Source organism: Mercenaria mercenaria, chromosome 2 (assembly GCF_021730395.1).
Source record: "Mercenaria mercenaria strain notata chromosome 2, MADL_Memer_1, whole genome shotgun sequence".
Classification (NCBI taxonomy): Eukaryota; Metazoa; Mollusca; class Bivalvia; order Venerida; family Veneridae; genus Mercenaria; species Mercenaria mercenaria.
In genome coordinates, this window is record NC_069362.1 from 9,937,834 (window position 1) to 9,952,603 (window position 14,770).

Genomic DNA, 14,770 nt, shown 5'->3' on the forward strand with positions numbered 1-14,770 from the left:
CATGACTGCACGTAGCGCACAGGCTATACGGGGTTGTAGAGGGGACTGTAGCGGCGCATCTTAGGCATAGGAAAACTTAAAATATTTTGTCTAAGATAAGTTACACATCAATAGATTTGCCATTTCTTGCATGATTATGATAAATTAAGATCTTGTGATGATTTTTTTTATATAATTTCTAAAGTAACCTGCAAAACAAATACAGTTAGCACGCCATGTACCCGGATAATCTTAACTCTGTTCAGCGACCCTAACTCAGTGCCAACATGGCGGATGTAAAGCCGATACAACTTTGTTTTCTGTGTAATTACGATGTATAAAGGAATGTTTATGTTGTTATATCTATCTCCATTGATCAAGTGTATATTTATTTCAAAATGTACCATGTTAAATCTATCAAGCTTTGTGTATTCAGGCGGAAAAACGACGAACAAGGCAACTTTTTCAATGAAAACTTTTACAAAAAATCTTTAAAAATACTTCTATGCTTTTGATGCCTCGACTATTCTGTTGTTTGAAGCAAAGATATACTGCTTTATTAGGCCCTTTACACTATGTTGTTTAACCCACTACATGTTGACACAATACATGTTCAAATGTACTGACAGCGAGAAAAGGGATAAAAACCTAACTTTGATTCGATAAAAACCGAACTCAGTTTACATGAGGAATGGTTTAAAAACCTAACTTACACGAAATTGTGTGACGGATAAACACCTAACTGAGTAGTATTCTATAGAAATGAATGAGTTGACATGTACATGGTCTGATTATTGTAAACATTATCTTATAAGCGGTATTATCTTCAAACTTTGTCATTAATTTTAAGATGTTATATGTATGCCCACTACATCAAATAATTTTCATAATTTTAATATTATGCAATAGCAATGTTTGGAAAAATCTGGATAAACCCTAAAAAATACCTCAGTATAAAAGTCAAATTATTATATTTACATAGAAATATTTATACCACCGATGTTTGAAGTTCTGTAGTCCCCAACCCTCTCTCCCACTCTCTCTCTCACACACACACACACACACACACACACACACACACACACACACGCGCGCGCACTGTTTCAGAAGATTTGTGTTTGTTTCAAATCTTGTATATCGTATAGTGTAAGAGATTTTTATAGAGGTGCTAATGGAATATTTTTGATATTGTTTAAATGGGATTAGATTTTGATTATTTTTCAGTTTTTCAGACGGTAAATAGGGAAGAAAAATGGTGTGTGTGTGTGTGTGTTGTGTGTGTGGTGTGGTGGGGTGGGGGGTGTGTCATGGACTGACGGGACAGGGGTGTGGGTATCCTTACATTTTCACTTGTCCACGGACCACTTAAAATCCACTTGCCATAGTCAAATTTCACTTGCTCTGATTTGTAATATTAAACCTTCATGAAAGCGCAAATAGACTGGAGATCGAGTTCTTTATTTAGGACAATGAAAGAAAAGCATATCACAGTAACTGTGGTAAAATATAAGCTGTTGAAATATTTGTCTTTTAACGTTTATAAAGTCTGAAATCGCGTAAGCAGCCTTCGGGATCTTTGAGGTCATGCCCGAAACACTGCCACGCAATGGTGCAAACCAGACGAATTCAGAGAAAGACTCTTAAACGTTCCGACTTGTTTTAGTCATGCTTGCGATCTCTGTGTGCTTTTGATTTTAATTTGGCTGACTACTGGGTCAAATATTTCCTTTGACATGACTTATTGTCTCAGCAGTTGGAATTCTACTTACAAACTTGTCATAATACTTTTTTAAAGTTGTTTACGTTTCTGATGTATTTAAATGTCCTTTTAGTTCTCTGTGTGTAACCCTTGTTTTCCTTTTTTTTAGTTTTAGTTACAGAATGCTATATGCTGATGATGCAAATACTTTTCTTTAGCTACTTTAAGTAGTTCTTATGTTCCCTTTAGCATGTATATGGTTTCTTCTTCATGTTTTTTTCAAATGCATGTTGTAAAATGTGACTCTTTCTTATTTTTGTGTAGTGTCAGCTAATTTTTTTATGTTGCTTTAAATGTGCTAATCTGTATGTGGTAAATCACTTTTTCGTTTTATTTGCTAGTACATATGTGCTATTTTGTTTTAAATGCGCTGTAACATGTATGTGATAATTTGTGATTTGTTTCTTATCTACTTAGAGCCAGATGCTTTATTTGTATTATGTGCTTTAACATATTTGCATTTTATTACAGCTGTTTTACTTATGTCGAGCTTATTTACATGTGTTTGTCGGAAAATAGCTTTAAGCTAGTGTTATATGCTTATACTTTTCCGACGTTAAATTAATTTATATCTAAATCTTCTCTGATATTTTGTCATAGTCACCGAGCTACAGTGTGCGCGAGACCTAGTCAAAGAACCCATTATCTTTATCACCTCCATACACTTGAAGCAACACACAATCTAAATGATATTTTATGTTTTCTCATTTAATACCTGAAAAAGTATGCTTGTCTGCGGACACACAGAATGAAAAAAGCACTTGTCCGCCGGCAAAAAATCACGAGTCGGATAAGCTGGACATAGGAATCCCACATCCCTGCAGGGGTGGGTAGATCAAAGAACTTCGAGCATCAGCAGTCCATAAAAAAACACAGACGAAAAGCAGTTTTCGTTTAGTTAGGTGTTTATCCATTCTAAGTTCGTATTTATCCAGCACTGTTTCCTATGCCAGTTAGGAATTATCCGCAAATTTAAACCCACCTCATAATCAATACAATTTTTAAGCTATAAAATATCGATTTCAAACTTTGATACTGTTAAACATTGTCAAGAGATATTGATGGAACTAATACATTAATAAGTAAGGTCTTACTGCAATTTCTGGTACTTTAAAACAGTTTAGAAACATAAAACATGTTCATTTTGAAGACTTTTTGAGTACATTTTATGAATTCCAGCCACATAATGTGACATTTCGATTGGAATATTTAGTACATAAAACATGTTATCAATACAGGATATTATGACTATCAAATGTTTTACGCTAACATTGCATACTCACATAAAAACACGAAAAAAGACGAGGAAATTAACTACATACATCGTCTTTCTGTCAGCCATGTTGGCACTGAGTTAGGGTCGCTGAACAGAGTTAGGATTATCCGGGTACATGGCGTGGTTAGTTGGTCAGTTCCGGATCATAGGGGTTCCGGATCACAGCACTGTTTACACTTACATGACGAAGATAATCATTTAGTTCTTAGCATGAATTTTTGTTTCAATAAGAGAAATAACATACCAAAATATAAGTTTTACAGATCACTGGAATGCGAAGAAAATTCGTATCATTTCAATCCATGTGATCCGGAACTCACGTAACAGGGACGCAACACAGTCGAGAAATTATTTTTAAACAAGAAAATATTTTTATCTTTCAAGTCTGTCAAAATGTAATGATTTGGTTGGATGATTAAAAACAATAATCATTTCACAGGTGTCACAGTGCATTTAAGTTTTACTCTAAAATGATCAAAGACTGACCAAAATGATCCGAAACTGACCGAGGTGGTGACACCACTGTTGCCCCTGCAAAATAATTATTTACTTTGAATTTTCAAACCAGATGTGGTAATTTAAAAAGCAAAAGGATTTTCCTTTCTCCCTGTGCAAAAATTTGTTTTAAAAGATATATTTCCGAAGCTCTATAACAAATATAGCCCTTAGTGATCCGGAACTGACCAATCGACTTATTTTTTAAGCTTCATAGTTCACAACTGATGGATGCAATGGATTGAAACTATATTTAGCTGTTGCTTTTCTCACATAAGAGAACACAAGAATTACTAGAATATCACCAGATTTTGTCCCAGAATAATGACCTTTTCTGTAAAGAAAACAACAGTAAATTACCCTGAAACCTTAAAAAGGAGCCATGTCCTTAGCAAGGTTTACAGTACTAGCTCGTACACTAGTGTCATCGCGTTGCGTAGCCTGGTCGATTTCTATTAAAGTCGGGACGTGGATGGGGCGACAAAAACAACAGCAAAGATGTTTTTATCATTGATAGTTACGACTTTAAAAAACTAGCTTTCAGAAAGGCTTTAAACCTTTATCCACTCGTGCGTTTTTACAGACTCTTGGCCCAAATGTTTGGGGTCCTAAGCAAATGCAGGCTCCCCACACACAAAGTTCTGATCAAGTTCAAATTTCCAACCGTACCTAGGACGTATATAGCTACATTTACATATATAGTTCCAGTGGTAGACGAAAACCTTACAGATATTGACAGGAGAGCTGGAGCACCAGGTCACATTCTATGACATCTCCTCAAAATCTCAGGTTCCTGATCTTGGTCGGACTCATTACTACACGTTCATATATAGTGTTTGTCTATATGTCCGTGCCATCTGTGCTGAGCGAAAGCTGCTTGGTCATCTTATATGGCTCTCTATGACTAGCTGAGGGATACACAAGATACTTAACCCTTACCCTGCTAATTTTCTATAATGAACTTGTCCATCTTCCAATTTGGACAGTACCATTAACTGTTAAAAGGGGTGCTTACCAAAAAGATACTGCATGCTGAATAGCGAACAGTGCAGATCATGATCAGACTGCACAGATGTGCAGCCTGATCATGATGTACACTTGTGGCAAAGGCAGAATCAGTCGTGTCAAGCATTGTAAGGGCTAGTCTTGTCCAGATTTAACTTAAGCTGTACATTTACTATCTAACTTTCGTGTTAATAAGTCGAAATTTCGAGATACGTAATTTGAAATTTCGATTTACTAACCCACTAACTCGAAATTTATGTCTGGTACCTCGAAATTTGCAGTCAATGAATAAGATCCACCAGGCAGTAATGCTCTTTAACAAATATAAAGTTTTTGTACCCTGTTCTTTTTTTTTTTTGTTTCAGCGTATATTTACACATACCATATATTGAGTGAAATGATTTGGTACCTAATGCGTATCTTGGGGATGTGGTGGGTTCATCCTCCATTAGAGCAAAAAAGTCGCCATGTGAAACAGAATATCCGTATAATAATGATAGTAATAGTAACAATAATAATAATAATAATAATAATAATGATTTATTGGGCAACACAATTAGGCGAGCCCAATCTTCCAAGTGAGCCTAAAAAACCACAAAAGAAAATAAAAACAAATCAGTCATTTTACTCTATCATATATTAATAAAATGGTTGATTAAGGTAAGATCAATATTCGCGGTCCGAGTGCATAAACAAACAGAGGTTTTTATCACTCCTTATCTAGACAACATTGTAATATTGACTTAAGCGCAGAAAACTAAACATTCCCTTTATCATTCAAGTATTAGCTATTTATGTCACTTGTACATCGTGTTAAGTCCAGTGTTTTGTGTTTAATATGAAACAAAATCAGTTCTTCAAAACGTTTTATGTGTAATTGAAACATGAACAGAAATTCTTAGGATACATAAAAATGATGCAGCTAGGCAAACGACATATTAGTTTGTGCCTGGGACTACTTTTGGGAGTCATATTGTTATATTCCCTGTATGATGGTTCAGATAAGGTAGGTTATATTTATTTTTAAAATTCTGATAGCAGTATGATATAAAGTTTTGTTTAATTTTCCTGTTTTGTCTCTTATTGAGATCGTTAGTAACCAAGCATTATTTAAGATTTAATCTAAACGCAGAATTTAAGGGTTGCCAAGGTCAGATAATTGAATGAGATTGAAGACATTCTAGACTACTTTTGGCTACACATGAACATGCTTAAACATAACCGAAATAATTCATGATTTCAAATTAATGGAACTACTATAGGATATAATTGATTTTCTGCCTCCACGGAATTTCAAACCCAGGCAAAAAGTAGTTTTCCGTTTGTTAAAAGCAAGAATCAATCAATAGCAGTTAGTTATGCAAACGAGTTGACGGCGCTATAAAAGCATGTTCCGATGTCAGACAGACAAATGTACAAATACATATTGTTCAATTCATATCTCAAATTGTTATACATTGAATACCTATCTTCATTAATCTGCAGTTCATCCATACATATAGGTGTCTCATAAACCAAGCTGGCCGGCCCTTTCAGTAGTGGTGGCACTTTAATAAACACACACTTCACTTTTATGCAAGAGTATTCTCTCGTTACCATTTCTTGGAATATTTCATTTGTTAATTTTTTGTTTCCTTCTTAGCCTAACGGAATGCTTTGGGATATACTTCATATGAAATGACACGTGAATTAGAACAAGGTAGAAAATGAAGATATATTTCTTACATGTCTTGTCTGTAATACTTTGTGATACATATTTCTCAAGCTGCACAAGCTACTATTGCTTTAATTTACTATATTATATCTCATTCAGCACGAGGATAAAAAAGATCACCCAGAAGTCAGAATTATATGTATGCCAGACGACTACATTGATACTCCGTTCATCAAACAAGTTAGAAAGAATGAAACGGTGATCCTACCGGAAGTGGCGACGCTAGAAGCACTGTCTGGAGAGGAACTTGCAGTATTATACCATAGGTAGTGCCCATGTGAAACTGATAAATTCAGACGAAAGTGACTTTGTTGCATTGCCATTTCTTGCTACACTTAAGAAATATGACATAACAACACCATGCTTGAGTTCTTGCTTTAATTGTCAACATTTGTCATTTATTGTGTATTTCTAAAAACTCACAGTTTGTAGTAACTGAAGGTAACTGCCTTAAACTTTGCCTCAGCATTATTCATGTAGGCCTATATAGTTGTTTTAGGTAGGTGACATTCTGTAGATTTTTTTCTTTAAATTTTACGAAAGTACTGGCAATGCTTAATATCTAACAAAGTCTCCGTTCCATGTAAATACTTTATAGAACAATCAAAGACCTACCTTGGACGCCATGTTCAGTAGTGACATATGATATTGCTCTTTCGTCTCTGGCGGAGCTCTCTCGTAATGGGCTTCATTCATTCATTCTCTGAAGAGTTTACACTTGTCAACAAATACAATAACTATGGAAGCCCTGGAGGGACAATTGATTTCCGTACTTCCAACTTCTGACTTCTAACTTCAGCACTTCTCACTTCCAACTTCTTGACTTCCTACTTCCTACTTCTAACTTCTGCACTTCTGACTTCTAACTTCCAAACTTCCGACTTCCAACATCCTGACTTTCGACTTCTGATTTCCAACTTCCACACTTCTTACTTCCGACTTCTTGACTTCTTACTTCCTTCTTCTTACTTCTGCACTTCTGACTTCTAACTTCCGCACCTCTGACTTTCAACTTCCTGACTTCTTACTTCCGACTTCCACACTTCTTACTTCCGTCTTCCAAAGAGGGAAAGTTGGAAGTCAGAAGTGCGGAAGTTGGAAGTTAGAAGTCAGAAATGTGGAAGTTAGAAGTCAGAAGTGCGGAAGTAAGAAGAGGGAAGTAAGAAGTCAAGGCGTCGGAAGTAAGAAGTATGGAACTTGGAAATCAGAAGTGCGGAAGTTAGAAGAGGGAAGTAAGAAGTGTGGAAGTTGGAAATCAGAAGTCGAAAGTCAGGAAGTTGGAAGTTAGAAGTGCGGAAGCTAGAAGTCAGAAGTGCGGAAGTTAGAAGTAAGAAGTCGGAAGTAAGAAGTTTGGAAATCAGAAGTCGAAAGTCAGGAAGTTGGAAGTCAGAAGTGTGGAAGTTAGAAGTGCGGAAGTTAGAAGTAGGAAGCCAAGAAGTTGGAAGTGAGAAGTGTGGAAGTTAGAAGTCAGAAGTGCAGAAGTTAGAAGAGGGAAGTAGGAAGTCAAGAAGTCGGAAGTAAGAAGTGTGGAAGTTGGAAATCGGAAGTCGAAAGTCAGGAAATTGGAAGTTCGAAGTGCAGAAGTTAGAAGTCAGAAATGCGGAAGTTAGAAGAAGGAAATAAGAAGTCAAGAAGTCGGAAGTAAGAAGTGTGGAGGTTGGAGGTTGGAAATCAGAAGTCGAAAGTCAGGAGTTGGAAGTCAGAAGTGTGGAAGTTAGAAGTCAGAAGTGCGGAAGTTAGAAGTAGGAAGTAGGAAGTCAAGAAGTTGGAAGTGAGAAGTGCAAAATTTGGAAGTCAGAAGTGGGAAGTACGGAAATCAATTGTCCCTCCAGGGCTTCCATAAATAACTCTTGAAGTTTGTGTTTACATACAGGTATATAGAAAACCTACAGTACATGTGCAAACGGAAGGTTCGGCTTGGCCAAATAGACGATGGTGGATGGGATATTTGTGATGAAGACCGATTCAGACTAACTGAAGAGTCTTGTATCGTGTACTCATTCGGGTATGTTTTGTTCTGATCTTGAAATAGTTTTGTTGATCTAGCTTGATCTTTAAAGATTTTTCGTTTCAACAACGGGATAACCGCCACAAGATTGTACTGCAGCCACATCACGATGAGAGCATGCGCACGTATTCACACGTGTACTTGTAAATTACTGTTAAATGCATCGGTTGAACAGTGATGCAAGAGTTTCTTTTCTTTATTATAAGTTTCTGAAGTCGGTTTGTAAAATCAAAAATGAAATTTTGTACGCTTTCTTTCAGAATCAACAATGATTTCAGTTTTGATGAAGCGGTGACCAAATATTATGGTTGTGAAGTCCATTCCTTTGATCCAAGGTAAACTGATTCCTAGTATTTTTTGTAAAATTGATCAAAATGTGGTACTTCAAGTGGCGGACAAGACATGGTCATATTGCTGTGCAGGCATTTACTGCTACTTAAATGACTTACCATGATGCCGACCAATCTGTAATAGTCCTTATTGTTTACAAACTGCCAAACCATTATAGAAATTCAAGTTTTTGAAACAGAGTGGTTGGCATTTGCCTCTATTACTGAATTAGGGCCATCTCTTGAACGCAGAAATCTAGGAACCAGTCAGATCCACTGACTCTTTATATATAATAATATAGCAATCTCTGTTTCAGTATGAATATGGACGATTTTACTAAAGGAAAGATACATTTTCATAACCTAGGAATATCTGCACGTGATGAAGTGACAGACGACAAATGGAACCTACTTAGATACAACTCAATACGGTCAAAACTAGGCCACAAAAAGGTAATTAACCCAGAATGACCTGGGATGGAAGTGCCAATGTTTAGAACTGTTAAATAAGAACATTTTCAGCGTCTAGATCTGTATAGAGATGGTGTCTGCTTAAATTATTCAGTTTTTATTGTCAATAAACTAGTTACGACAGTTTACGAGTCTCAACGTTCGTTTGATTACAATGTGTGGGTCAAATTACGGTCATTTCAGTCCATGCATTATGCACGTTATAAATTTTTTGTTTGACATGTCAGTTACATTAAATTTCCGGGCTGTGCGTTTTTTGGCTCGTCTGATTTTTGAGGGAAAAAAAACAAACTACGAGGTGTTGTCGTCACTTGATCGTCGGTGTCGGCGTTAAAATTTTTGTTTATGTCCACCTTTTCTCAAAAACAGTAAGAGCTACAGCTTTGAAACTTTGCACACTTGTTTATCATCATTAGTGGACTAGTAACTGGTATGCATTTCGTCAGAATCGTGGCCCTTTTTGTACTTTGAAATTTGAGTTTCTTGGTATTTTTTTGTTTGTTTAGGTCCACCTTTTCTCAAAAACTATAAAGTCGAGAAATTTTAGTACTGTTTACATTTTTTTCAGAAGAATATTTCAGTTTTGAAAATGGACATCGAAATATACGAATGGGAAGTACTACCAGATATTATCTCAACTGGCGACCTCGCCGGAACTTACAACCTCGTTGTGGAATTTCACCTGGCTATGAGCTCTCCTGAACAAGGGAAAGACAAATATCTTCCAGCATTAAAACTTCTTAAGAGTTTGTATGATCATGGATACAGGATATTTTGGACACATCAAAATAAATGGTGTCAGTTTGTGTCCAAGTGTAAACAAGAACTAAGAACAAATTGTCACGAGGTCAATTTTGTCAAAATTAGGTAGCAGAAAACTTTTCTTCGCCACCTCTGATCTCAGGAAGACGTAGTAGAAAAAAGAATAAGCCGTGCTCCGTGAGATTTCAATCGCAGGCTCAACAGATATCTAGAAAAGGAATGAGATAGACTCTGTCGTTCGTTTGATTTGAGATGCAGGATCGAAATACTGTGTTTTGTTTTGTTCTTTTATATGTTTTCGAGCAATGGCTTATAGAGCTCTATATGTGTAATTCAGTGTAATATGTATTTTTTGCTGACATGACAAATGATAAAGTGGTTCAGCAATGTCGATTCACATAAGACTCTACTCTGTAACAATTTTGTCAAAAATGCAAATCCATCACCAAAAAAATGTCTGGATCTTCTCTTGGATTTTAAACAGAATAGGAACGCTATAGTAGGCCTAAAACATGGAAATATCCGCCGAGGTTTTGGACCGTTTATTTCTTTGTAGGTCATCCTCGGCCAATTCCCAATAACAAAGCTATATATGAACAAACTGCGAAGGAAAACATTATCTTGACTGGTGAAAACTACCGCAAAAAGCGCCCTGCTCGCACGTTATGCTACCGGTCAACGCTTACGTCGAGACTCGGTGGATATTGGCTAAGCATTTGTTCAGTATTTAAACCAAGCTAAAGAACACCAATGGTGTGATGGTTTTAGAAACTTAAAAAAAGTTTATTTTGAATTTTGTATTGCCTTAATATCTATAGAGGGATATCCGTTTTTGCCAATGAAATGATAACCATATATAGCTCGTCTAATAATGACAAATTCAAGGTCAAGATCACATAGACTGAACCCACTGGCCATAGCTTTCGCAGAAGCGGTGGTTCAAACGCCGCGGCGGTGGAGGATTCGTCGCAGAAGCGGTGGAGAAATATGGCCGACTGACTACATTTATGCTGTCATAGGTACTTTTTCTAATGAGTGTTTCACGTTTGACTGAAAACAACCAGTGAGACAGGAGCCCACATGTGTACTCTTCCAGCCACAGACACTTGTTCAGTGCAATTTCCGTGTCATTAATGTAAACACTTCTGTACAATTTGACGAGGGACTGCCGTTTTTGTAGAATTTCTATCAGAAATGGTAAAATCTTGTACAAAACCACCCCTGAGCACGTTTGCATCAAAATTAAGTCTGACACTGTCAAGCAAAAACTTTTTCTCCGTAATCGGTGATTTTTCATTGCAAGCATACAAAACGATCGACCAAAAATAATTCCAACGCAGTGTGCGGTGGGTACTCAACGCATTACGGTGGCTCTTGTTTCTTTAATGTTCGATATTGACTGTAAATCGGAGTAAACAGCATTATTCAAGAATTTTGATTTGGTAGGGCCATGAAATCACTTTGACATTAGATAGCAACAGAGACTGAAAATTAAGAATAAATATGATATTCATTTGCACATCCGTAAATACAAAATATCAAGTGACAATATTGATTGTCTGATTAAATTCTGACCACATGCGACTTCTGCATCGTATGATAAACCAACTAAAGTACAATACAATTATTAATACGTAGCATACCATAACAAAATGCCACTGATCAGCTGTGTTTTAGGAGTTAAGACTTTTTACAAGTAGGCTAATTCACCTCTTCTTCAACATCCTTTTATTTTCAAACGATTACCACAAAGTGTCAAGGGAAAAATTTAGATATTTTTTCGTAGTGACAAGATGATATTATTTGACTGCCCTTCGTCCGTCGTCCGTCAGTCGTCTGTCCGTCCGTCGTCCGTCCACAATATCTTGTGAACACGATGGAGACCTCTTTTTTCAACAGATTTTAATCCCTGAAGGAGCCAAAATGTTCACCTTATAAACATGATTGCAGTGACATTTTACTTTCGACTATTACACACAAATTAAGTCACAATAAGACCTCGGTTCCTATTGAAAACCAGCTAGATTCCATCATATGTTCAAGAAAAACTACCCCTGAAAGGGGCAAATTTTCTATTCTGGCCCTCTCAGCCATATAAGGTTTCATTTGTGCTTGGTTTTGATACAAACTTGCATATGTGTGCCCAATCATATGGTCGCTACGTCATTTTGAGCTCGAAAGTTAAAGTGGAAACGTAAACAAAACTTATAAATCAGGGCGTAAGTTTTTTTTATCCAATATATTGTGTTAATAATTCGAAACCTATTTGAAAGTGCTACCCCCGGTACTATAATTTTCCCGCCAAAACCTTCTTCGTTTAACGCTATTCCTGTTCAACCACGTTCGACAATATGCGCTCAATGTTTAAGTCAATAGAACAGGAATAGCATTAAAATGAAAAGCTTTTGGTGGGGAAATCGTAGTACCGGGGATAGCACTTTCAAATAGGTTTCGAATCATATGCATGATATAAACACAATATATAGATTAAAAAACTTATGGCCTGATTTTAATATTTTGTTACCTTTCTACTTTCACTTTCGAGCTCAAAATTACGTAGCGCGATCACGTGATTAGGCACACTGCACGGAATTTTTATCTTAAGAATCTCTACGTCAAGTTCGAAACTGTGTCATGTGGGGTCAAAAACTAGGTCACCAGGTCAAATCAAAGGAAAAGCTTGTTAACGCCATACGCCACATTCATTGCCTTATCTTAAGTAATGTTTATCTTGATGATTCTAAGGCTAAGTTTAACATTGAAAGATAAACGGAGAAATAGAGTACAAACAACTAACAACAGACAAGCAGAAAGAAAAGTTACAATAAATGAAAGACAAAAACTTCATTCTCCTCTGAAAACTGTCACAGCGCCAATCAAACATATTAAGAGACCTTTAACTCCTTGTTCTACTGCCAAGAGGACGACAAGTAATCAACTCATTTCAGTTATTCTTATTATAACAACTGAAGAGAAATTACAGCTGGAAACATACTTAAATATGCTAAAACATGATTAAAAACCTATAAAATGACAAATAGTTGCAGCATGTGCAGTGTGTTGGAGAATACTCCCCCGCCCCACCCCAATGCGTATCCGACTTCGATATTATGTGACCAAAACAAAAATAAGGGACAGCAGAAACCCTGTCAGTTTGTATATTAGATAAGTTTGTCTGTTCTATGATGTAAAAGTCGCAGGTGGTAAGCATTTGATCAAACAATCGATATTTTCCGTTGATATTTTGTATATAATAAGGGAAAAGGAAAATGAAGAAAATCTTCATGCGTTAATATGAATAAACTGAGGTGTATTAAGTACGAAAGAATATGGCGTTATAATTTGGCAGTTGATTTAGTAAAATAATTATGATTTAAAATAAAGCTTTTCGTGTATGCATTCAACAGAACGGAAGTGCAAATCAAAAGTATATTATTACTAAACATTTTCTATTGCTGTCTGATGTCAAAGTGATTTCATGGACCTACCCCAGTCAAAATCCCAGGAAAATGTTGTTTATTTAAGTTAAAAGTCCATAAAGATCATTAAAGAAACAACATCCACCGTAATGCGTTGCAATTGTACCCACCGCACATTGCGTTGGAATCATTTTTGGTCGATTTTTTCATATGCCTGTAATAAAAATTCACCTATTACGAAGAAAACGTTTTTGTTTGAAAGTGCCGTACTTACGATTTGCTGCAAACGTGCTCTGGGGTCGTTTTGTACAAGATTTTACTATTTTGAATGGGAATTCTACAAAAACGGCAGTCCTTCGTCAAACTGTACAGAAGTGTTTACATTAATGACAAAGAATTGCACTAAGAAATTGTCTGTGGTTGGAAGAGTACACATGTGGGCTCCTGTCCCACTGGTTGTTTTCAGTCAAACGTGAAACACTCATTAGAAAACTTACCGATGACAGCATAAATGTAGTCAGTCGGCCATATTTCTCCACCGCTTCTGAGACGAATCCTCCACCGCCGCGGCGTTGGAACCACCGCTTCTGCGAAAGCTATGGCCAGTGTGTGAACTGATAACTAGAATGTGTCTGTAGGACAGAGGGTGCCCCCCCACCATTGGTACATTTGTCACAAATAAGGGGCAATAATTCAAATGTTTGCAGTGTTAATGGGGTTTAGCCTAAACAAACATTTTATGAAAAGGATTCATTATTCTAGGCCATTTATTTTTTAGCTTTGAGCATCACAAACAAAAAATCCACTATTTTGGCTATTTCAAGGGCCATAACTCTGTAATAAGCGCAAAGATTCTCAAGAAGAATGCCAAGTGTGAAAGGTCACATCATGATAAAGACTCAAGCAAGGTTTCATGAATTTACATTAAATACTTTTTGAGCTAGGCACATAATTAGGTGAAAATGTGCATTTTTTTACTATTTCAGGGGCCATAACTTTAAAAAATAGGGGGTAGTAGCAGCCGAAAAATAAAAGGTGTGCAAATTTATATCATGATAAAGACTTATGCAATGTTTCAAGCAATTATATTAAATACTTTTCGAGCTAGGTGCGTCAAAATGTGCATTTTTGACTATTTCAGGGGCCATAACACTGAAAATAGGGGGCGGAGCCAGACAAAAAATAGGAGGTGCGCAGGTTCATATCACGACAAAGACTCATACAAGGTTTAATCAATTTATATGAAATACTTTTTAAGCTAGGCACGTCACAAGGTGAAAATGTGCATTTTGCTGAAAATAGGGAGCGGAGCAAAAAAAAATAGGAGATGCACAAGTTCATATCATGATAAAGACTCATACGAGGTTTAATCAGTTTATATGAAATACTTTTTGAGCTAGGCGCGTCATAAGGTGAAAATGGGCATTTTTGTCTATTGCTGGGGCCATAACTCTGAAAATAGGGGGCAGACCAAAATGAAAAATAGGAGGTGCGCAAGTTCATATCATGACTCGTGCAAGGTTTCATGAATCTATATCAAATACTTTTTGAGC

General features: G+C 36.5%; 1 protein-coding gene across 2 annotated transcripts; it reads left to right on the forward strand.

The window, feature by feature from the left end:
• The first annotated feature begins 5,214 nt into the window (after positions 1-5,214).
• Positions 5,215-10,265, forward strand: LOC123562560 (probable methyltransferase-like protein 24). 2 transcript variants are annotated; one of them, XM_045355188.2, is made up of 6 exons: positions 5,215-5,520; positions 6,328-6,494; positions 8,102-8,233; positions 8,497-8,571; positions 8,883-9,018; positions 9,608-10,265. In XM_045355188.2, exons 1-6 carry the CDS (start codon positions 5,428-5,430, stop codon positions 9,905-9,907), a joined length of 903 nt encoding a protein of 300 aa, XP_045211123.2. In that variant the 5' UTR covers positions 5,215-5,427; the 3' UTR covers positions 9,908-10,265. The 2 variants fall into 2 exon arrangements, with proteins under 2 accessions (XP_045211123.2, XP_045211122.2); XM_045355187.2 differs by having other exon boundaries at positions 5,236-5,520; positions 9,605-10,265.
• Positions 10,266-14,770: the final 4,505 nt, after the last annotated feature.

Bases quoted from the DNA above. Each gene is read 5' to 3' on its own strand.
- LOC123562560 (XM_045355187.2), top strand. From the start codon at position 5,428: ATGATGCAGCTAGGCAAACGACATATTAGTTTGTGCCTGGGACTACTT. The intron at 6,495-8,101 runs GTAGTGCCCATG...GTTTACATACAG, and splicing joins CTTGCAGTATTATACCATAG to GTATATAGAAAACCTACAGT. The intron at 8,234-8,496 runs GTATGTTTTGTT...GCTTTCTTTCAG, and splicing joins TGTATCGTGTACTCATTCGG to AATCAACAATGATTTCAGTT.